Source organism: Pinus tabuliformis, chromosome 5_1 (genome assembly GCF_031772625.1).
Source record: "Pinus tabuliformis cultivar Carrire ecotype Pingquan chromosome 5_1, CPIR1, whole genome shotgun sequence".
NCBI lineage: Eukaryota > Viridiplantae > Streptophyta > Pinopsida > Pinales > Pinaceae > Pinus > Pinus tabuliformis.
Genome location: NC_142305.1, coordinates 823503772 through 823529650, shown reverse-complemented (window position 1 = coordinate 823529650; position 25879 = coordinate 823503772). Strand labels below are relative to the sequence as shown.

Sequence of the window (25879 nt, the reverse complement as noted above, 5' to 3'; positions counted from 1 at the left end):
TTTCGAAGTATTTGACCACCAAGATGTGGAGAAGGTGCTTTCAGTGTTAAAACCAAGTTCTATGTCAATGGTGAAAACATTGACTACTCAGCCAACATTATCTCTCATCCAACTAGTGAGTCAATGGTCAAACAAAAGGATGGTGTTGTAAATTGTACTTCATCAACCTTGTCAAATATAGTTCACTTTTAGTCACTATTTTGAAGATATTACCTTGTGGATTGCAAACATATTGTTTTTCCAAAGCTTTTGTCTTTTGTATTTTGAACAAGCATGAAAAATGAACATTATAGGAGGGTGTTACAAATAATGGTCATATTAGCACCTAGACATGTCAATGAGGACTTGCACCTAATAAAGTCTCATTAGAAAGTTGTGTAATAATGAGGCATTTAATGTGTTAACTAGTGTAATTAGGTTGGCAATAAGATGATTCATCAACTTGTCCAATATATCAATCTCCCAAACCCTTGTTTACACTACCAAAGTTCAAGCCATTGAATTTAGCACTGCCCATTAAGAAACGAGATCACAAACCAAAAGTGGCCCCACCTACACAATCCCCACAAGCACCAAATGGTCCCCTAAGCTAACCATGACACAGAGGGAAGACTCAAGTTGCTTCACAAACAAGCCAATGATTTAGTAGTTTTGAATTGTCTCAACAAGGTGGGGGAACTCACAGGGTGCACTCTCCATTGCCATTGTTTCTTCTAGGGGCTCGTGAAAATTCATTTTATTTTGTTTCTTCTAAGGGTCAACTAATGAGATTTAATGACACAACTACTCTCTCTAATCACCAACCTATCTCAATTGTCACTCTTAGGGTGCCCAAAAAATGTGCATGAGTTGGACTTGCTATATTATGAATGTTTCTCATCTTCAAAGCCATGGTTGTTTTGCATATATCATAGTTGTCCAGAATCTTCTACCTATTACCCACATGGATGATGGGTGGATTACTTGGTGGGAAGATGTTATTACTCATAATGCTTCCTTTTAGTTAGGCTCTAGGTGGCAAATTGTGGTTATTTGACAGAATCAAAACCAAGCCACCTAAGAATCTAAGGAAGTTTGGAAAGCTCTTTAACCTAACCATTTGAATGAGGAGAAACATGTGCAATCAACAAATCTTTGCAATATTTTGGGAATGGACAAGACTCATCAAATTAAAGGTGCTCAGTTGCACTAGCTTCGACAAGAGATAGGCCTACTAAAGCTTTGGCAATAGAGGAACCCAGTGAAAAAATGGATGCTCTTAAGACAACAAATGGCTAGGTAACTCATCATGAGCTAATTCGGCAAGAGTTTATAGCCCATTATAAAATGGTGTTTCAATCCCAAGGTATGACAATAGAACAAGAGGCAACCGTGCAATGTTGCATTGGTATTGTCCCAATTAAACTTACAAACAAACAAAAGCAGGTATGTGATCAAGTCCTTTCCCTAGATGATTTAAAAGTTTCTTTGTATGAGACACTTGATGCCTTTGGATATGAGTTCTCAAGGTTGCATGGGAGTTTGTTAGACCTTAATTAGTACAAGTTTATAGAGAGGCAATTATGAAGTGCATCTTGGGTGCAACCATTACGCAAGGATTTATTAATTACAAAGGGAGAACTTGTTATAAGACTATAGCCAAAGCCCTAGCGCTTTGCCTCAACCATATTCTCCCTAAGATTAATTAGTCGAAGTTGACATACTTCATATATGGCCAATATATTTTCGATAATCTCATAACTATGTGGGAAAGTTTGGAGTGGACTCAAACCTATGGTTTAGATGCCATTTTCATCAAAAATGGTTTTGAGAAGGCTTATAATCAAATTGAGTCACCCTTCATCATTACAATGTTGAAATCCTTGGGTTTTGGTTATGCTTTTATTGGTGCAAGGGATACCCTTTTTTGCAAAAGCCTTCCTTGCATATCCATCAACAAATCCACATCCAACTTACCAAGTGAAGAACCTTTACCAAACGTTCACTAATAGCACACAATTCCTCCACACCCATCCACTAAATATGATTGTGTCCCACAAGTTGGGTTAGGGCTTGCCCATTCATTTTAGTGCTCTAGACACAAGCATTCCACTCCTCTAAAAGAAACATCTATGCAACTCCAACATGGAATTGTGGACAGATTGAAGAGAATTGAAGCTAGTTGTGAAACACATGAAAGCAAGACGAACCAACTCCTTGCCCCCTATGAATTGTCTCGTGATAGTATGAACATAAACATGTATATAATTGTGAACACTCCTAGGCTCTAGCTAAGTCAACAATTTCCTTGATCCAAGGAATTTTGCCCATGTCTTTTGGCATCAAATCAATGCAATGGATGGGACAAGGACTCCAATATAAGCTTTGATACCTCTCCATGAGTAACTTGGTAGCAGCAACATAATTAGCAGCATTGTCTATAATGACTTGGACAACATACTACAGACCTATCTCTTAGATGAAGTAATCCAACAACTCACATAATAACTATGCTTCTTTAACATATGCAGATGGATCAATAGATTTGATAAACATTGTCTCCCTAGGAAAATTAACCAACAATTGAGAATGGACCTACCCTTCCCATTTGTCCAACTGTTTGACTTAATGATGCATCTTGTGATTTCCCGTGATTCCCTCAACTTGGCCAATCTCTTTGTGCAACCAGTGTCTTCCCAGCCCTCTCCAGTCATTATAAGAAGAGCCCTTGTACCCTAAACCAACAAAGGCAGCAACTACAAACATGGAATGGTGGAACGGTTATTCGTAGTAATGTTGAATGGTGTGTGACCCCATAGAAAACATCTTTCCACAATCTTGTCAACCTCCTCCTCCTTTGTTTTCTCCATCAACCAAAGAGAAGGCTTGCACAAAGAAAGGTGAGGATGTTGAGGAGTCATGCATTGTGGAATGTGAACAAGGATTGGCTTTCACCAACTCCTAAGATGCTTGCAGATCTATTTGCAAGCTCATGCCTCATTTCTTCCCACTAATCTCTCTTCTTACGCATTTCAAAAATGGATTGATTTGCAATGTGAATAATTTATGGGGTGGATGTTGGACAAATCTACACTTTATTCCCTAGGATTTTGGCAAGGTGTGGTATATCAAATGGTTGATTCTACCAAACATTTCCCTACCAAATAACTTGCAATTCAACCTTATTCTATTATGACCATCATAAGGTAGACCATACTCCCACATTTCATCCAATGGCTTTGGCATTTTGAAATGTGTAAAGCACTAATTAAATTTATAAACCTATGGGACAAAAAAATGGGCAAATTTGGAATCCAAACCCACAAAAAACTTAAGCAATGCTACAACTAAAATACCCTAGCTACACAAATGTTAAATCACCCATTCAAAAGGGCAAGAGGTATATCTAATGGACATTGCAAACCCTATATTAAATCTTGAAAACTAATACAATGAAGACATAATTTTTTTACATACCTAGGAATATGGATATGGTAGATTAGACTAGATCCCTGAAGCACAAAAATGTATATGAAATAAACATATACATATATATATATATATATATATATATATCATGAATTAAAAAGTTGAATGATGAACATTACAACAAGACCCCCATTATAAACACCAAGGCGAGGGGTGCCTTTCCACTAATGGATGTATCTTTACAAAAAGACATGTCTATTCATTGATTAATTAATTATCATTCGTTATGTTTATAACATTGTGACCCTCCTTAAGAAATGGTTTATCCTGAAAGCATAATAAATAGTATTCTTTCTAGTTGAGGACGTTTCTATGGATGGCTTTTATGTGGTTTTGACATTGTTCACGCTTTGAGTTTTTGATGAGGTTCCTGTATATTGTTGCATCTTCTTCTGAGACTGGAAGCTTCAACATCATATAATTTATAGTGTCAACCTTGCCAATTAAATTCCATGAATTGTTCTTTAAGGTTTGTAGTATAACTTCCCAATTATATCAACCACTCTGCGCCTAACACGATATCCATTTCTTTAAGTGGTAGAGCGTGGAGAGTTGTTAGTAGCTCCAGTTCTTGTATTTGAATTGAAACCTTGTGACATTTTCCTACTTCCTTGATTTTTTTTCCATTAGCGACCTTAACAGTGAGGTCCTTGGCTAGGTACACAAAGAGATTAAGTTGTCTTGCAAGAGTAATATCCATGGAATTGTGACTGCTCCCAAAATCTACTAATATTGTGATTTCTTTTCCTTTTAGGCTTCCTTTGAGCTTTAGCATATTTAGTTTCTTTTTTTCTGTAATTCCCAAATTGTTGTGGATAATACTCTTCTTAAATGAGGTGAAGTATATCGAACTATAGTGGGTTAGGTGACTTCTTGTAATAATTCCTTTGAGTTATCTTCCTTAGGAGTTTGTGTCATGCAAGTGATAGATGCCAATGACATTTTTGGTGATTTTTCATCTTCATCAGTGTCTATCAAGTCTTCTTCAACGGCAACGTGAACTTCCTTCCCATCTATAATTTTACAGTGATATATGTGTGGTCAGTTGCACATTTATGGCACTCCGCCCATCCTTTTCCACATTTACAGCAATTGTTTTCCTTATTTTTCATTTCCCCCTCAAAGTTGCTACTACAAGAGTCAGTCTTTTTCGGCTTCATATCTATAAGATTTTTGGGCCATGCATTTCTATCCCAATGTTCATTTGTCTCCACAAAACCAACTATCATCATGAATAGGTCTTATCAAATATCAGTAAATGATCTTTAAGATTTCTTCTCTGCAGCTTGTGCCTTATGAAATACATCTTCCATAGTTGTAAATCGTAATATCATGTAGCTTCAACTCGTTCTGGATGTGTGGTTTTAGTTCAATAATATAAGATCAAACCAAATGTTCTATCAATAATCCAAGTACTCTCGTAGGCAGTGCTTCCCATTCACATGTGAATTCATCCACATTTCCTTGTTGTTGCAACCTGGTGAGTTCTGTGAAAAAAGTCCTCTTTTTTTATGCCATGAAATCATTTAAAGAATTCATCCTTAAATTTGTTCCAACTTATTGCATATCTAAATTTATCCACTGCATGTTCTCCTTCCAGTTGCATGGATGCATATACGATCTTTTCATCATCAATATAAATGCCATAGATATCGAAGTATTATTCAACTTTGATGAACTAGGCCACACCTTGTTTTTCGTTCCTATTGAATTTTGACAATTCCAGTTTTGCTCGAGGATATGCAAAAATTGGTTGGCAATATAGTTGGTATTGGCTCTAAATCATCATGCCATGAGAAGGTATATTTAACTATGGGTTTGGAATATTAGGCAGAGTCTGAGGTACATTTAGTTAGGGGTTAGGTATGTGAGGCAAGTTAGGCATTGGAGTATTAGGCAAAGTCTGAGGTACATTCAGTTGGGGGTTCGGTATGTGAAGCAAGTTAGGTGAATTGGAGGTTTCAAAAATATTTTGTTCTAAACTGGATGTCTTTTGCGACAAAGAAAAACTAAGTAGGAGCTTTTCTAGTGAGGCGCATTTTTGTTGTAATTCAACATGATTTTTTCCAACCAATGTTGTCAGCTCTCCTTGATCATGTTGTATAAAATTGCGATTTTCATTGATCTATGCTTCTAACTATGACCCTTAATTCCTTCTCAAGTGCATCATGTCGTTCATCCATCTGGGCCAACTTCTTACCAAGCTCGCTCATCGTCATTCTCCTGGTGGTTGGCGGCATTTTTCAATCTATTGACTTTATTTAAGTACTAACTTAATTTTATTTTAATTTTTTTAATATATATTTTTAAGCCTTAATTTATATATTAATATTATTATAACATATTAGATTAATTGAATATATTAATTAAGCATATTAATTGTTAACTACTAATTAATAATATATACTAACTATTAATTATTAATTATTACTACACTAACTTTAGTTATTAACTATACTTTATACTAAATCCCCCAGGGGGAGCAGCTCAATTGGCAATGCTCGTGAAAATGAGACCAGCTTAGTTGTTGATTCCTCTAGATACAAACAAACAAAAAAACTATACTATATACTAACTTTTAATTACCGTACTAACTATGCTAACTTTTAATTAATTTTATCTTACTAAATTAACTTGTTTTTTAAAAATTTTATTTTATTTTGAAAAAGTTACCACTATAAAAAAGAAATTATCTCTGTAAATTCTTTTTTTCCTATATGATAGAATATACCATGGCCCTGTAAACCACCAACAGTAAAATCAAAATTACTCTTCCTTCCTTTTTCTTATTATTTCCTTTTTAATCCTATATTTCCAATACCATGGGTTTTGAAACCACGAACTTTGATACCAGAAGAAGCGCACAAATGTATGTATATATATATATATATATATACATACACCGAGCCTTCTATAACAGGGGCTATTGTAATATTCATCCTTCAAATATTTGAATGATGAATATTACAATAGCTCCCGTTATAAAAGGCTAGGTGTATCTATATATATATATATATATATATATTCACTAATTAATGGATGTGTCTTTACAAAAAGACATATCTATTCACTAATTAATTAATTATCATTTGTTATGTTTATAACAATCCCCACTCCACAAATGCTTAATTTATGGCAATGATAACTATATATTTCCCCCTGTTTGCTTGATGAAGAATGGCCACACTAGCCTCAAAGCTCAACCCCCCTTAGCAATATTTGCAAAATGAGATTGAAAACCCAAAACCAGTGACTTACACCATAAATTAAAACAGCAACACAATAATTTGGTTTGTCTCGCAATAATTTTTTATCGTGATAAGCTCAAAAGGGCAAATTATCTCGATAATTAAAGCTGATATTATCACCAACTTTTGATTTGGCGATATTATTGTGATAATGGTGATAGATAAGTGATAAGTGCAACATTGGTTTTTATTAATAGTCAAAGTAAGTTTTCAAGTCAGAAAATCAATCAAGGCATTGCTACTAACAACTATAGGAGAAACTATTTGAGGTCCTGCACAAATTCAGGTTTGGTTCCAAATTTGTCAATTGGGTTAAGGCCTGTATCAGTGAGCCCTGGATAGCCCCTCTGGTGAATGGGAGGGCCTCAGATTTCTTCAAAGCCTCTCGTGGTTTGAGGCAAGGGTGTCCATTATCCCCCCTGCTCTTTGTCCTTCAAGCTTCCGTCCTCAGCTTTCTTCTGATCAAAAAGCAACAGGAACAAGATCTATTGGGTCTGAACATTGCGAGAGGTGTTAACAACATAAATCACGCGTTATTCGCGGACGACTCCCTCTTGCTGGGCGTTGCTTCTGTGTCCTCAGCTAAAAGCTTCAAAGAAGTGGTTGAAGATTACTGTGAAGAATCAGGAAGTAAGCTGAACAAAGGCAAATGCCATATCTACTGCTGGAATACCCCTGCCTCCACATTGCAGGCCATTTCCAGTTGCTTTGGTTTCGCGGCTTCCTCGTCTTGGTCCTCCTTCAAGTATCTAGGTCTCCCTATCTTTTTACATCGCGCTGTCAACAGAGATTGGTTGCCCCTGCTAGAAAAGTTCGAGTCTAAGATACATTCCTGGGGCTTTAACTGGCTTAATCTGGCAGGTAAGTCAGTTCTAATAAAAGCTATCCTTAACAGCCTCCCCATTTATCAATTTGCAGTGATGCTAGCCCCTGCAGGTATTATGAAGAAAATGGAGGATCATATCAGAAAATTCTTTTGGAAAGGCGGGAAAGCCAACGAAAAGAAAATCCCTCTATTAAGCTGGAATAAAATCTCCATGCCCAGATTGGAAGGCGGACTGAACTTCAAGAACATCAGCATGCAAAACTTGGCGTTGGGTGCAAAATTGATCTGGAGGATTATAGCCCCAAAGCCGGGGTGGGCTCAGATCGCCTTGTGGAAAAAGTTCTTCCGTGGGCAGAGGAAAAGGTGTCTTGACCATCCCAGAGCAAACACTGGCTCGCCTATTCAAAAGCTCTGTGCAAAATCCTTCTCCCTTATCAATGATCACGCTCATTGGATCCCTGGAAATGGTAAGCAAATCAGAATTTGGGAGGATCGTATTATGGGCTGCGACCCTCTGTCTGATGATAGATCCCTGACAGCGCTGAAGGATTGGATGCATAACTCGGGATTCAATACTCTGTGGGACATATCTAAATGGGAGAATGGATACTGGCTCAGCTGGATAAATTTTGTGACTCCCCAGTCCCTAACCAAAGATCTGGCTATTTTCTTAGACTTCCTCAATGGTAAGGCCCCTACGAGAAGCAGAAAGCAAGACATTCGTGGTTGGGGCTCGTCGACTAGGCGCTACTCTGTGGCTCAGGGATACAGGCAGCTGTTAGCGCATCCTCATGTTCCCTCAGACCCGAAACCTTGGAAAGGAGTCTGGCATCAAATTCACTACCAAAAATTGACTATTTTTGTTGGCTTCTCTGTCACCAGCGCATATTGACAGATGATAGACTCCACAAAAGAGGTTATCATGGCCCTTCTCGCTGCTCCTTGTGTGGCAAACAGTCAGAATCCGCTGCGCATTTGATGCTGCACTGCAATTTCGTGGGCAATCTCTGGAACGCGGCTTTAGGCTCTTGGCAGGCGGACATCATTCTTCCCAACAATATTCCTGAGCTGTTTTCGAACTGGAGGACGTCGTACCCTGGAGGCTCTCTCCAAAATGGTCACCTCAAAACCACCTGGTGTATCCTCCCCAAATTAATCTGTTGGTTCACCTGGTTGGAAAGAAATCAAAGGATCTTCAGGGATAGGAAGAGAGATTATAAAACTATCTGGATTAAAATAAAATCTCAGTTAAAGGAATGCGTTGGGGATCAGTTGGATGGGGCAGGACTAAGCGACCTCGATACAGTTTGGAGTGACTCCCTGGACCTCCGCTTCAATGAAATTGTCAAGCCCCCCGTTCTCCCTAAAGACTGGCAAATTCGTCTCAATGCCTCAGATTTCTTGGCTTTTTGTTCAAAGCAGGTTCACATTTCCCTCTTCTTTGATGGGGCTGCCAAAGGCAACCTGGGCAGATCCGGTGCAGGTAGAGTTGTTAAGAGAGCGGATGGCAAAATTGCTCTCAGATTTGCCTGGGGAGTGGGCTTAAACACCAGCATGCAAGCTGAAGCTCTGGCCCTTTACCAAGGACTGAAACAACTTATATCCCTTGGAATCAATGATGCAATAGTGATGGGAGACTCGCAGACTATCATAAAAATTTTCATAGACAGCTCTACCCCATCAGATCTAAGACTGTCCAGATTGATCACCAGAACAAGAATCCTATCAAACTCCTTTCAGAGTTTGAAGTTCTATCATGTCAAGAGAGAAAATAACAAAGAGGCTGACGCTGAAGCTAATAAAGCAGCCCTTCTTCCCCTCGGAGTCATCCTTAGAGAAGGAGAAGAAAGCTGGGACCCCATTCCTTAAACTCCTGGTGATTATGTTTTACTGTCTCTTGCTGAAGCAGTTTGTTTGCATCTTTATTTTTGGAAAAATAGAGGCGGTTGCCCGGAAATCAACTTGTATAAATTTCTGGCGTAGCATAGAAAAAGAGATCTCGGACCTGAACAAAGAGCTCTCTGAATATTGCTCTGCACATTGTAATCAGAATTATGGCATTTTGGCCAGAAAGTAATACATCTCTCTAACCGTTTCTGTTAAAAAGAACAACTATAGGAGAAAAAGGATTGTATTTGCCCACAACCCGCATTGAAACACAAACTCAAGAACCTAATTCTAAAAACTGCTGAAAAGTGTTACAGCCAAAGAATCTGCATACATGTGGAAGCATGGGCACACATGCAGTTAATTGCTGACAAGTTACATCTGTTAACATTGGTTTAAAAGTTACTTGCGATTGCATGATGAGACACAAGCTTGGAGGAACCATATCTATATGGTGGTGAGGCAGTTTAGAGTACAGATGTTTATCCAATTTGATCAGCTAAGGGAAAGATATCAAGAACAGGGGGCAAATTAGCTTCAAAATGAACTCCCAACGGACCATGGTGAAACCAGTAGTTGCAGCTTGTCCGAATGGATAAGTGGTCAGTGTTGCTTGTTGGGAGGAACGCCCTTGTTTGGCCACAATAAATGGTAGGAGACACTTTACAGATTTATGAAAGATGTTGCAACCTAGAATGATTAAGCAAACAAACCACATCAGCAAGAAGGGTCCCAAAATGGGGACACCACAGTAGCTTGAATATGCAATCATTTTCGAGGGGAATTCATGTATGGAGCAGCAACCTGAATTTCTTGAGGACGCTCTGGGATCAGCAATAGTATTGAAGCCTTTTCAACACATTTCAGTCATAACTTACCTTGGTATCATGACCGGTAACATTCTTTAACTCCAAGAATAGTAGATTTTGAACCTACTTAACAAAGGAGGAACACCAGCAAACTTGAGAGCCACACCTCTCTTTTATCCTTATATTAACTTCTCTATCCACAATACAATATATAGGTATTCCACAGCATACAAAACTCTTATTTGTTACCCAGGATTATATTGCAATCCTGACTCCTTAGCCAGAATAAACTTAGAATGAGCTGAAAAACCACAAAATGGACTAAAAACAGACCCAACAACTTTCTTTCATGGGTGCTACCCCCAGAGTACCTTTGCTCTAGGAAGCTACAAAGAATACAACACTTGTAAAAGAACAAAATAACAAGATGTTTTAAGGACTATATATTGGATCTAAGTGAGCAATGAGAGGCAACACAAAAACACACGACATAAATGTGTGAAAGCCTACTAGGAAAAAGATCTAGCACTTTACCTTTACAATAAGAAGGACAAGACTGTCATTTCATTGTGCGGAATACCAAATAGAAAAGTTGTTCAACAAAACAAAATTCCAAGGGAAGAAGAAACAAATCCAAAGTAAGAGATGTGTAACAAGGATAGGCGTAAGAAGCTCCATTAACAATAATATGGTCAGGAAACAAAATAAATTAGAATTGGCTTTTAAGGTCTAGTTATTGACAGAGTTCGAATATAATGGGCATTGACAAAAACTTATACGAACTAACAATGTTAAGGCAGGTTCTTGTTAAGATGTTAAGTATGTTAAAAACAACTTACATCAACCCACGGTAAGGAAGCAGCTGTGCATTTTAGTAACCACATTTATTAACTAACTAATAGGATTTTATAAAACAGAACTAACCTGCCAATAGAAGAAAGATAGAGAGCTAAGCTATCAATCCCATCCTTTGTCTTCAGAACTGTGCTTGGTTCCTGGGATCCATGTTCTTGGTCGTGATCTGCTAGAGCTATAGCATATAAAATAATGCTGCAAAAAGATTGAAAAATGAAAAGTAAATTCACAGTAATAATAGCAAAGAAAAACAGACGAATCGATATATTTGAAGACAATGTGAAAATTCCTATTAAAGGCATCTGGATTCTGGATCAAAGCTACAGAACAAATAAAAGGTAAATATAACAGCTCCAAAACATCTTTTAAAATCATTTCATCTGCCACGGCCTTTGAATGTGCCTGTGAAGAGATACAAGGGCTTAGCATACTTAGCATACATGTAAAAAATATGGAGGCTTAGCATACTTAGCATACATGTAAAAAATATCGCGACTCCAAAATACCGGAAACACAGAAAAATTTTCAAGTAGACAAAAAGCCAAACATAGCTTTCACAGGAAATATGCAAACGTGCCAAACAACGAACCTGATCGTTCAAGGCATTCAATGCCGTTAAAACACTCTAAACCAGGCTCAAAACAGCCCAAAATTATTCACTTTAGTGAGAATTACTGGAATTTATTGGCACAGAGAATGATTGGCATTACAACCAACATGGCAAACATTCTTTTTGACTTACAAAAGAATAATTAACTATTTGACCACAATTAAATCAAGGAGACAAAGCGCTAAAATTTCAAAGAGAGGACTCTCACTGAAAGTTGAATAGAGAGGTGTTATAAGCTGTACGATTTGATAGATGAAGGCAGCCGTTGCTGGTCCAGGAAATCCACGAACCGACTTTCCAGAACCTCCGAGTTCAGCTCCTCTGCGTCACCATAGTTTTGCACCAGCTTAAAGAACCTCATCAGATGCCGCTTTTCCACTAAACTCAGCGTCCTGTCCTGGAAAATACTCGCACGGGAATCCGGCACCGGCATTAACCCTTGGCCGCCCGACCAAATGTAGCTGGCCTCCACACTTTTAAATTCGAGATAGTTACTCGCACCGGCCTTCATTAACAAGTCCACCAAGGGACCTCCGCAGAACGCAAGCTTCGGCCCCGCTATGTCCAAATTGAAGTCTCTGGAAGGACCTAAAGGTTCCGAGCCCAGGCTTGAGATCTCAAAGTCTGAGTACAGAACTCGATTGGTTACGGGTTCGATTTCTAGGTCCTCGCCGTCGGGTGCTTTGATAGGTTTAGCCGAGCCATTGATTTGCGTAAAACTGGGAGGCGTGAATGGTAAACGCCCTCCTGCGGCAGCCCATGCCGTGAAGTCGTCGAGAGATAGAGAAGTCCAGTGGAGGCCATAGAAGGGGCATGGATCTAAATGAAGGACGCTGTGCCCTGCCGATGCCGCTGCGGCAGCCAGGATTGACTCCTGCAGCCCTGTGCCTATGACGATCGTGTCGAATGTCGTAGGTTCGATCCCCGGGAAATCGTCCGCCATTGCTGATCAGTTACAGTATGGTGTTCGAACCTTGCTTGTCCAAAAGACTGATTAAATTTTCCACAACATACACTTCAACTTTAACAAGAGACCAGTTTTAATGAATTTAATGCTTAGAACCTTTTTCTTTTGAGAGAGCAACAATATATTTATCTGTTATTTCATTTGAATCTCTCGCAAGTTTGGAATATATTTCGAGCTTTTTTAGGATTATTTAACTTATAAATCGGTAAGGTGCAGAGAGGTTTAATTATTAAATTTAAGATTTAAATTTTAAGAATTTGAGGTGGGGCCACTTTTAAAGGATAAATTATCTCAAGGAGCGTTCAAGGGACCAAACCTTATACAATTAAATCTTCACTTAACCTTTTTATTTAAAAAACAATATTAAAAATTACCCATTCAATATAAAAATTATGGTTAGATCAATTAAATTAAAATATAATTAAACTTTTTAATAAGTCTCAAGTTTATCACTAATATGCTTGTTTTCTTTTCTTTTTAAGCTTCTAAGGGAGGTAACATCCTTCTTGTTTTTCTTTTTAAGCCGGTAAGGTAAAGTGTAAGTCCTAAAAGTGATAAAGTTAAAGCTAGATTATTATGTAAAAATTGGTGTTTTGTTTATGGAATTTTCTTATTATTATTTTTAAGTAATTAGATTGAGTTTAAGTTTGGATTAAAAGAATGATGAAATTAATTATATTGTTGTTATTATGATTGTGTGCGTGAAGTTTAGATGTCTTTTGGGATAGTTTAATTTTCTCAAAAGTGGTTTTTATCTTTAATTTCTTCTATGAGATGGTTTTTATCTTCAACTTCTCCTATGAGATTTGAACTTTGGGACTTAGGAAAAAGCTCACTCAAATCAATTGTTACACATTTTGGGTCATTTTTATTTTATATATATATATATATATTCTCTCCTTAGGGTGTTTTTGAAATGTAATCTTGTTATTCATAATATAATTATGTGTTTTTTTCTTCTTCTTTTTTAAAGAAAAAAAATATCATATTTGAAAATCAATATTTTATTTACTAATAACCAAATAGAAAACAAGGATTTACTTTAAAGCTATAATTAGGAAGATGTTGTAGTTGAGATTGAGTCTTCCCTAATCTTTTAGATGCCATCTCTATTTTAGTTGTTTGGATGTTTCTTAATTTTGATTGATTAGTTGACATGATCAACTTGATCCCTAAGCTTGGTGGGCATGTTGGTCTTGTGAATTATGAGATTGTGTTGATGGTACCAACAAATATGGAGTGTCATTGGCACAACAACACGCGTGTCATGCATTTTGATCTATCTAAGATGCCACATGGATGCATTATTGAAGAAGTATTCTGATAGATCGACATGACCAATCTCTCGTTTATAACCTTTTTTTTTCTTTTACCTTTTTTACTAGATCATTGTCATGTCACATGTTTCTTTTTCTTACAAATGACATTTAAATAATTAAATTAATTGATCCCCTTTTTGACCAACTATAGCCTTTGGGAATCAAGTAGGCTACTAAGTCATTCTCCTTAAGTGATCATTTAGAGAGGGATATTACAATTTCATTATAATTTGTGACTCAAAACTTCCATGAATGCCCAAATAATGGGTACATAATAAATGCCCATGAGAACAATTCCAAAAGTTCGAATTGTAACATATCGAGCCCCCTAATGCCTAATTAGGGTTTCAGACTTGACCTCCATAGCTAAATTATTTAGATGGGGCTATAAGATTTTTCTCTTCTCCAACTTCCTCAAAGTTCATCTCTGACATCACCATCACCTTCTATTAAAATATTTCTGATGGTATAAGTTTTGTATGAATTCGAGCTCCAACACAAAATTATGTCCACTTAAAGAATTGACCTCTTAACGCCATGTGGCCTCCCTAACGCTTCCATGTGGCAGATACATGTTACCTCCCCTACCCACATGTCATTGTTGTGCAATGATATGTTATGGGCATGTGGCGGCCTTCGCCATGTCAACTAGAGCACCATGTCTTACTCCTCATTAGGCTTCACAATTTCTGGAGGAATCCCCAAAATCCTTACCTTACTCTCTCCAGCACCTGAACTCTGAAACCCTATGGTACAACACCTTTTGGTAATGACAAGTGCCTCTCGTGACAATAGATGGGGTTTTCGCTCTCTTTAATATTATGGAATCCATCCAATACAAAAGGCCCAACCTCTTGTCAACTTGATGCTTGACACCTGACAATGGACTCCTACTAACAAGAAAGTTCATATCAACTAAAGGACTCATTAATGCCCATTAGTATCGGGAGTTCACAACGGCTCGACGTCGACAAGTGCTCGAACATCTATTACTTCGATCGTTGACCCGTCAAATGACAACTCCCAATTGTCTCATTACTCAAGAGAAATGTGGGTTTTGTTGGAATCAAGGGATCAACCCAATAACTCCATGGCCATTGAAAACTGAAGGTTGACGCTTGACAAAAGACTCATATTGATAGCAAAGTTCCCATCAACTGACAGAGTCGTCGACACCTATTAGAATCAGGAGTTCACAAGGGTTCAACCTTTGCAGGTGCTTGATAGCCCAATACTCCAATCCCCAATCCATCAAATGATGACTCCCAGATATTTTATTACTCAACAGAAATGTGGGTTTTGTTAGCATCGGGGGAAAAGGTTAATGTCTAACATCTGACAACTCGTGGACCCATTTGGTCTAGGCTCCCAGTTACAACTCCCACTGCGCATATGACTAGAGGATAAGGATAAGGACTGGCCCCGATGACTCAAAACTCTAAGTTACATGATAAAATATCTATCAATTGATGAGGGATGGCATGGGACAAAAACATCTCCACCAACTGATGGACTTGTTAGGAACTATCAGCATAGAGGTTTCGATATGGACCCACAACCCCTTTCTCATGTAGCTCTTGGCCATGGCCTATCAATGACCATGTGACCAGGGCCAAGCCAAAAGCCTCCACCCCCAAAATTCTTAAGGTTAATCCCTAAATTTCTAAAATTTGTGATAGAGTTTTGAAGCCCTTTACGAGGTATGAAAATTGCTTTCAAGAGGGTTAATACTATCCCCAAACATCCTAACAACTGAAAAGTTTGCTCCATCATGTAATGCCCTCTCAAGGACATTACTTCTAGTTAATCATCTCCTAATAGAAGACAAAGAGATGGCCTATGGCCAAATACTCAACTTCACTCAACTAAAGAATTTCTCCTTACTCACTTAAGACTGAAACTCACCACCTCAAACTTCTACCTTTCTCATATATAGGTAACCAATATTCTGGATTTTATTTAGAGGAAACCAAATTCCCTTCAAACAAAGGAGTGCCTTCAAGCCCCCTCACACTCAATAGGGATGCAGTTTTTGGTGTTCCATCCCATACATGGTATGGGCAAAGATGGACCACTCTAACATATTAGAAGAAGAGATTAGGCCCCAACTTATCTTTGCATTATTTTATTTTGTGTAAGCTTGGTAGTTCTTCTCTTTTCTATTAATTTTCCATAAACAGGTAGTAATATATGTCTTTCAAAATATACCTGGTGGCCTCAACCTGCCTGCAGGAAACCAGGTCTGTTGGCCACCGATCAGCATCAAAAGCTGTCCAAAATTTAAACAGTTTAATTCTTATCATCCAGGCTACATTTGTTGCTATGTCTATTATATGCTTAATTCTTGAAAAGTAAATGTTATTCGACATCATAACAAAATTTAACTAACAATATCACTGTTTCATTCATCTAAAGAATCTATTGGAACCGGATCTTTCGCACTAGACCCAGGCACTTCACTTTGCAGCAGTGTCTAAATCTGTTTTTCCATTCTCTTTAAGTTTTAGTTATGGTGGAATTGTTGCATCTATACTGATTGGATCTCCTTCTATATGTCTTTTAAGACGAGCTCTTCATGTTTGTCCTCTTCTTACTCCTTTATGTCTTTATACGTTGTCATTACCTTTGCCATAATATTTTTCATGACCCAATATAACTTAATGGTCTATCAAAATAATGTTTGGCGCCCGCAGGTGTGTCTCAGATCCTGAACTATGTGCTCCCAGTCAGATTTTGGGATTTCTTCATTTACCACGTTGGCATTGAGCTCCGCTTCCCATGAAGTTATCACCGCCTTAACCTCTGTTGGGGTTCCTACACGGTAGGCATGCATTAGATTTTGCATGCTCTCAATTATAGGGCATTACTACTCTATCACCATAGGAGGGGGTTGTTACTACATACCTATTTCTGTCAACGAATTCCAGATGTTGTTCGTCACCTTCCTTTGCCCAGTGTTGACCACCTTCTTCGTCCATGCGATCACCCTACATGCAAATGCCTTGCTACCTTGCCACCTTTTCCTTTAACCTACTCCCCCACTTACCTGTCCTCATTACCGAGGTACCTGCCCCTTTCCCTTTTTTAATTTATGCCTCCTCTTCCTCCATGTGAGGTCCTCGATTGAGGCGCCCACCTCTCATCCATTGATTTCCCTCTGTCATTTCCTTCATTCCTATGGCTGCTCCAGCCGCCTTCTTTTCCCCGTTCCTTTTTCCACCTATCCGTCCTCCTTCCATTTGTCCCAGACTTCCTTCACCTATTGGCTCCCATGTCCCTACACACCCCGATCGAGATCCTATGCTTTCTCTTTCTCGTTTCTCAGGATTTTTGTGAGGCTATTCAACCCTTTTGTTTGATTTATAGCTTCTCCTGGTATATCCAAGCTTCTCCTAGGTCTACCACATCCCCAATTTTCTAAGAAATCTCCTGCCATGTTTCCCAACGACGTACATGTGTCGAGATGATGTAGGCTACTCCTTTTATCAAGCTTCCTATTTCCTGTACTAGTCTTGTTGTTCTCCAACTTTGGATTATTTTTTCGCATGGAGTTCCTTGTTGAAGTTTTCTCATTGTATATATCACTAGTGTTGAATCTCCTTCCACTGCCATCTTATGGAAGTTTTCTCTTTGAATGATTTCTAACCCTTTTTTCAGCACGTAGAATTCCGCTTCATTATTGTTGGTTGTTCCACAATCCATTGTAAACGCCCTGATTGTTTTGCCTTGGTGTTCTCTAAACACTCCCCCTGAGCAGGCTATTCCCGAATTCCCTTTCGCTGCACCATCGAAGTTTAGTTTGAGAAAGTTCTCTGGGGGAAACTTGAAGTGGGCTAAGGAGTCATGGCGTATAGGTTGTTGTTTCCAGGAGTTCGGCATCAACATTCTTGAGTTTCAGATTTAGCCTATCCATTACTCGTCTCTCCTATGGTGTGGTTTCCCAGTCATCTAGGTACCATTTCTCTGCTAGAATCATCTCTCGGATGTTTCGAACTGTCATTCCCCACAATTCCATTGCTTTTTTTCCCCTTTGAAGATTCTCTGGTTCCTCTCTTTCCAAACTGCCCACAAAAGGAATCCTAAGGAGATATTCTAGGCTCGGTTCAAGATAGGGCTCTAGTATATTTCCTTTCTCCATTTTTCCATTGTTTCTTTGGTGCTTGATTGATCCATGTTCGTGTGGACAAAGAGTAATTCATGATTTTTCCATAAGACTCTGCTATAACTGCAATCATTTGTTAGGTGTTCCATCGTTTTATTTTGTCCTTCACATGTGAAACAAATCGATGGCCCCTATGTCCCACTTAGTTGTAATTGATCCCATGTTAAGGTCCAGCCATGGTGTACCACCCACAGGAAGAAGGCTACTTTCGGCCACCATTTATCCTTCCATATGTGTTCCCATATGGGTTTCCCTTGTTGTTGTTGGTGTTCTGCTTGTAGATAATATCCTTCTTTGATGGTGAACATCCCTTTTGTTATGTATCCCCATCTTATAATATCTGATCCTTCTGCAATCGCTATTCTTCTGGTTTCCATTTCTTTGTCATAATTTTCCCACTGTATAGAATTAGGTGCTTCTGGCCAGTGTTGTCTGCTCTTCCATTTTCTCCATTGTGCTTCTGTTTCCGTTTCCTAGAAGTTTCTCACCGTCTGGTTTGTTGGGTTGTTCGTGTTTAGGAATATTTCCACTAGGTCTGGCTTACTGAATAATTTTTCTCTCTGCTGCCAAGCCTCTTGCCAGAACCTTGCTTTATCTCCTCCTCTAATTTCCCAGAAACTATGGGTTCTTATCAGTTCCTTATTTTTTGCTGCAAGGTTCCAGATTGCCGACCCTTTTATATTCTCTTGAATTCTCAGTCTTCCTTCTGTCGACCTGGGCATCCCATATTTTCTACCCCATATCTCTTTCCATAGATTTGTTCCTCCTTATATCCATCACCGCCGTAGCTTAGCCCCATGACTTGGTTCAGAGTGTACGGGTCCCAGAGGCCAACCCCCTACTTTGGTTGGTTTAATTAGCCAGTTCCAAATAATAAAGCCCATTTCTTTACTGTTTGTGGCCCTTGCCAAAGGAATTTCTTGAATATATTTGTCCTTTCATTGCACACAGTTTTAGGGACTGCTAGGCTTGAGAGCTGGTATATAGGTATCGATTGCAACACTGCCTTAAGCAATATAACTCTACTCGCCATGTTTAAAGTTCGGAAAGTCGAGTTTTGTAGGTGACCTTGGATCTTTGCAAGTAGTACCTTCCAATTTTCCACTCTAATCGGATGAAGGCTTAACAGAATCCCCAGATATTTGGATGGAAAGGTTCCTATTCCCATTTTTCTTGCCAGGAAAGTTTGGGATTGAGTTGTTGTATTGAAGAAGAAGATATTCGACTTCTCTTTGTTGATTTGTGTTCCTGAGGCATCCATGAAGTCTTGCAAAATGGCGAGGAGGGTTATGGCTTCCGGCTTCCTTAAGGGTTGTTGTCATCAACAAATTGTTGATGTGTTAAGGCTAGATCATTTCCCCACATGCGTAGGCCTTTAAATTGTCCTGCTTTCTCCTTTGTTTTCACATGTCTCCCAAGACCTTCAGCTGCTAATATGAATAGGAAAGGGGAAATTGGATCTCCTTGTCTAAGTCCCCTTGTTGCGTTGAATATCTCTGATGGAGCTCCATTCAGGAGGATTGAAAATACAGGAGTCGATATCAAAGAATAAATCCAATTTATCCATCAGGGGTCAAAGTCGAAGGCTTTCAGGATTCCTTGGAGGTAAGTCTAGCTTAACCGATCATAAGATTTCGATAGATCTAATTTGATCATCATTCCTTTGGCTTTGAGGTGCTTAAGGGAATGTATTGCTTCTTGAGTTGTTACTATCTCGTCCACTATTTGCCTTCCTTTAACGAAGCCAGTTTGCTCTTGGGAAATTAGGGCTGGGAGAATTAGTTTGAGACGATTGACCATGATGGTTGAAAGGATTTTATAAATTACATTGCATAAAGCTATGGGTCTAAACCCCTGCAGCTCTTCGGAGTGGTCAGATTTTGGAATAAGAGCTAAAAAGGTTGAGTTAAGAGCCGGGTGTACCTTTTTTGTTCGTCTGGACTCCTCCACTACTTCTAGGATATCCTCTCCTAGAATAGGCCATGTTGCTTGGAAGAATTCTGCAGTAAATCCATTTGGTCTTAGAGCTTTATTATTTGGTAATCCTTTGACTACCTATTCCACTTCTTCCATGGTTATTATTCTCATTAGAGCTAGGTTTTGATCCCTGCTGACCAGTTGTGGGATATGCCTAGTTATCTTACCTATCTCCTATGTTCTATTTTGGTTGGTTCTGTCATTATTTCTTGGAAATGATGAACTGGCAAGTTCTCCATCTCTTCAATTTGTATTAGTAGGTTTCCTCCCTGATCTAATAAAGAAAATATTATGTTATATTGTCGGTGTTGTATCATTGCTTTATGGAAGAATCTTATGTTATTTTCTCCCTCGCTTAGCCACTGGACTCTTAATTTTTGTTTCCACAAGATTTCTTCTTGTTGCCTCCTTTCCTCCATCCTCGTCAACAATTGTCCTTCTTCCTCCACTAGGGTTTCTGATCGACCATTTGTTATTATTTGTTGTTGCCTCCTATTCATCCTTGACTGAAGTAATTCCTGATCTTGATGAATATTCCCAAATTCTTCTTTGTTCCATTTTTTTTTGAGCTCTTTGAGGCGTAACTAGAATGTATGTATTTTGTTCCCCCCTTGTTTTGTGCTTGATCTCCACCATTCCTTTATTTTTTCTAAGAAAGTTGGATCCTGCAGCCAGAAGGCTTCAAACCGGAATAGTCGCTTATTTTTCCCTTGTTTCATATCTACTTCCAGCCTTATTGGCGATTGGTCAAATCCCATGCATGGCAGGATTGATGCTTCATAATAAACATCTCTACTTATTAAATTTTTAGTTGCCAGGAATATGTCTAGCCTTGATGCAATTTGACAGTTTCCTCCTCTTCAGTTATTCCAGGTATATGTTCCATTATTGGTGGGGATATCTACTAGGTGGAGCTCTTCTTGCATATCCCTAAACTGCTCCATTTTAGGTTCTTCTCTTCTGATCCCTCCTTTTCTTTCCTCCAAAGAAGTTATTAAATTGAAATCCCCTGCTACTAACCAGAGCTTGTCTGCATGCAGGTGGCTTAATTTCCTAATGAATTGTATAAAGTTTTCTTTCTCTGCAGGGATGTGCGGTCCATACACTGCTGAGATTATAATCCATTCTTTAGTTCCTATGTTCCGGAAATGGCCAGTAAGAATTCGTGGCATTCCTATCCAGTAGTCTACCATAACCTCTGCTGGGTTCCAGAGCATAGTTATTCCTCCTGCACTCCCTTTTGCATCCAGTGCAACTGCTTCATATCTTGGTTTCATTTTCTGTAGAATCTCCTCTAGTTTTTCACCTATTATCTTTGTTTCTTAGAGAAGAACTATTTGAGGCTTTTCCTTTCTTAGTCTCTCCTATAGATATCTCTGTTTTCCCCGATTGTTAAGGCCCCTTATATTCCATGATAGTACTATCATTGGTTAACTTTGTTTAGTTGTTGGAATACCGCTGAGAGCGGTACTACCCTTCCTGTTTTACCAGCATCTCTCCCATTATTTGGATTGACTCTTGCAAATTTCTTCTCCCTCTTTTCTTGCCTCCTTTACTTTTGTTTTGTTGTTCTTGTGAGTTTTCTTCTTGTTGCATGCCTAGTTGCTCTGCTATCTCTACTTGTCTTTGTCCTTGGTTAGCCTTATATTGCTGGAAGGTTTCCTTGTATAATTTCTTTTGGTCCTCTGGGATGAATCTTTCATCCAGATGCCTCCATTCATTTAACAGTCTTTTCAAAACTTCCTCTTTTGTGCTTAACTCCTCTCCCCTCACTGCATCCACTTCCATTATGGTGAGATCTGTTTGTTCATGTTCTTCTTTTTCTGTTGGATCCATTTGGGCTTTCCTCTTTGGGGTTATTTTTATTTTACTCTGACTACTTCTCTCTGTCCTGGTAGTCCATTGTTTATGTCTCGTTTTCCATTCCTTCCTCTTCTTCCTATAATACCTCATATATGTTCTTGTTATTCATTTGTGTTTGATTGTTTCATGGGTTTTGTTGTTCTTTCAGGGCCTTCCTTTTGTGCTTGACTTCTTTGAATCCCTCATCTATCTCCTGTGGGGGTTTCATTTGTTTTTCTTTTAAATCTGGTCTGACTTCTTGGTTCAACAAACATTCTTTGAATAAGTGTCCATATTCATGGCATCAGCGGCATCAGAACGGTATATGCTCATAGTCCAAGGTCTGTTGCCAGATTTCTTCATGATATTCCAGTTCTATTGATTCAGGGATAGGCTCTGAGATATTCATGTACATGTAGATCCTAGCATAGGAAGTGTAGTGGCCCCTTCGCGTGGTTTTTGTGATTTTAACAAATCGTCCTATTGAGTTTTCGATTCCTTCCAGTATTTCTGGATCCCAAAAATCCATTGGGAGGCCAAAGAGTCTCACCCAGATAGGGGCTGCTAGGAATTTCTCTTTATCAGGATTATAGCATTCCTCCCAGTACCTCATAAACAATCCTGCATTATAATGAAAATATGGACCATTTTCGAAGACTCTTTCCTTATCTTGCAGGTTTGAGAAGATTACCGTAAAAAACCCTTTGGCTCCCAGCTTGAGTTCTACATGTCCTTTTGGTTGTCATTTATGTTGGATCCATTTGATCAAGTCCTTCTCTATTGGCCAAACACCAATGAATTTGCAAATCATCGCGTGGTCCTTCATGTAGTTGTGATATCTCTCCAGTTTGTTAATGGGTATTATAAATCTGGGTTTCTCTATTGCACACGGCAAGCACTGTCCTCTGCTTCGGGCCTGCCATCTAGCTTCTAGGACAGGGCCATTATTGGGGGCTACCTCTTCCTGGGAACTCGGTTGCTTGCTGGATTTCCCACTTGAATCACCAGCTGCTACATTCTGGTAGGAGGGGATCTCCCCCCCCCCCTTCTGATGTTTGCATGTCCTTGCCTTCAGTTGGTTGTCGACAATGTGGTCGTTCCTCTGTAATGTCAGGTTTCTTGCAGGTTTTCGAACCCTAGGGTTTGCGCCTCATATTGGCAGGGCTCATTTTTCATGATGATCATCATTTGCCACTATCTTTGCATTATTATTTCCAATCATACATTTTATATTCTTTATGGACAGCATGCCCCAAAGGCATACTTTCATGCACATAATTTATTGATAAAAGGAAATAACAACTAGAGACCAAGCATGGTACATCTTTGCTCATCTCATTGTTACATCATACACAAGAAACTAGAATGTCATGATCATGGAGTATTAAACATAATTTAATTCATACACACTTATCAAATGTTCACAACGTACATGTCAATCCATTTTCACTAACAAGCATAACAACCAACACAATAATATTCATGGGCCTTGAACAATAGTGTCATTTTATTCATAAGAGGTATATACACTTATCTCATATACTTAATTTGTTGGAAATTGAAGAAGGGTGAGCTACTCTCCACCCAAACTTAGGCTTAACTACATTGCACTCTTTTTTATAGGTAGCCACCCTTGAGCTAAGCCATGATACCACTGGAGAAATTAACTTAGGTTCTCAATGGGGATTTTTCAACTATGAAAGTCACTCTCCTTCACAAAGTGAAAATGGTAATGACTCTTTACCCATAGACCAGGGATTTCACAAATTACTTAGATGATTTTTGTTGGAGGGGTTAGTCGACTTAGTCAACTAGCCTAGTCGATTTGGAAAAGAAAAATGTAAGTCGGTCAACAGTTGTGTCAACTCGACGACAAAGAGAGATCTAAGCTAAGTGAGGTTAGATAGTTAAATTGTTGTAATTATATGTGTGTGTGTGTGTGTGTGTGTGGGTGTGTGTATGTGTGTGGGTGTGTGTGTGTGTGTGTGTGTGTGTGTGTGTATCAATGTATCAATGTATCAATTCCATTCGACTTTAAGAGATATAGAATAGAAGTGTGCTTTCGTTGGTTCTTCACTCTTTGTGTCTCTTCTCTTCTCTATTTACTTATGTGTTCTGTTATGTAATTGCTTGATATCCTTACTACCGGTAACTATGCATACATTTCCCTAAATTAACACATTGGTTCCATTGTCAGTAGTATTGGACTCGAGTCTCAAAGAATATGCAAGCATAAATGTTAACGTTGGAAGAGATACAACAGTGGTGGGAGATAAAAATTAACAATTACTTGAAGAACTATGCAAGAAGAAACAGATTGTCATTAGAGGAAGCGAGGGCTAACTTTTTTTACAGAAGCACATGAACATTAAATTAGAGGAGCTCCACCAAATATCAAAAAATTCCTCGACTAGATTGCTCATGAGAAAACTAGAAACCGATGTCCGACTAATACTAAAATTGTGAAATGGTAGTTGAACAAATTTGCACGAGTGGATCGAGACGATTATGAATGACTTCTGCGAGGAATGAACAATTGAAGAAAGAACCTCCATTAAGCATATTAAAGCAAATTTCTTTGACGACCTTCACGACATTTTTTTTGTATGATCCCTACCCTATCGCATAAGTTCCTCCTCGACAAGGGTGCTGGACATATCGTTAAATACCAACCACCCTTGCAAAATCCAATAAACATCGACTGCCAACAAAGGCAAACTAACTAGAAAAACTTTCTTGATGCACAGTGTAAGGGTACGAAAGAAGTGTGGGACTACTTTCTAAGTAAATAAATATGGTTGTTGGGTATTCCCTCCTCACCCAACAATAGGTTGGGACGTCATGGGGGGGTAGTAATTCATGAGAAATAAAGAAGAGAAAGAAACAGAGAAGAAGTAAAATTGGAGAAGTATAAAATAAATTATAAACAGTGAAAATGGAAGGGAGGAGGTCGTCTGCAAAGAAATAACAAGGAGAAAGTAGTTGATGGAAGAATATAGACAATATTTTACAATATAAGCAGTTGACCAATATTCAAAAAATAGCATGGGACAAAAGACAGAAAACGACGTGCAGATGAGTACTAGAGGAAGAAAATGCAATCTTGGGAGCATGAGAGTGAAGATGCACGTGAATCCATGAATGAATTGAGAGGTGTAGTACCATCCTTTTCGACAAAGAGCAATGGTCTACAAATAAGTCCTAGAAAGCAAGTAGTTGAAATGGAAATTGATGATTGTCATCTTGCAATACCATGAATACCAGTTGTATCAATATCAAGTCCCACCATTAAATAATTCCTTCAACAAGATCACATATTTATTTAGGAACACCCATTTTTTGGCACAAGGAGGATGAATGAATAAATTAGCCAGAAACTTAAAGTTCTGTTGTGAACCAAAAAAACGTCGAGAATAGAGAAGATGAATAAATGCTTCTCTAGCTTAGAAATATCACGATCGTACCCCCTACCGCATTTAGTATTTGTCGAGGAAGTTTAAAATACAAACTTCATCGACGAAGAGTCGCGACCTGGAGTAAGTCAGTTTACCAAGTATATAAATAGAGCGTGCTAAACCAACGAGTCATTTCTTGAAGATAACATCGACAAACAAGGAAGTAGCACGCCTTCAAGCAATTGAACGATTTTCAATCCTGTAGACATCGACTAGTCAAGTAATCTTGGAATATCTAGAATAGCTAAGCCTCCAAAAATAAATTGGGATTAAATAACATACCCCTCTATGAGAGAGACGAATACCCTAAGAAGCATTGGTTCATCTGCGAGAAGTTTTGGTCTATGAACAATATCACCGATGAAGATAAACATATGGCACAATTTGCAGGGTCTTTAAGGAAACATGCACTCACCTAGTTTATGAATCCTATTGAAAATCAAACAAAATCAAA

General features: G+C 38.6%; 1 protein-coding gene across 1 annotated transcript in view; it reads right to left on the bottom strand.

Annotated features, from left to right (window-relative positions):
• REP (Rab escort protein) overlaps positions 1-12822 on the bottom strand; it is a 74920-nt gene extending 62098 nt beyond the window's left edge. Inside the window, exons 1-2 of the mRNA XM_089432990.1 lie at positions 11946-12822; positions 11163-11288 (exon numbers count right to left, since the gene is read on the bottom strand). Of these exons, the coding sequence (XP_089289116.1) occupies positions 11163-11288; positions 11946-12646 (827 nt within the window). The 5' untranslated portion in view covers positions 12647-12822. The remainder of the gene's footprint in view (positions 1-11162; positions 11289-11945) is intronic.
• Positions 12823-25879: the final 13057 nt, after the last annotated feature.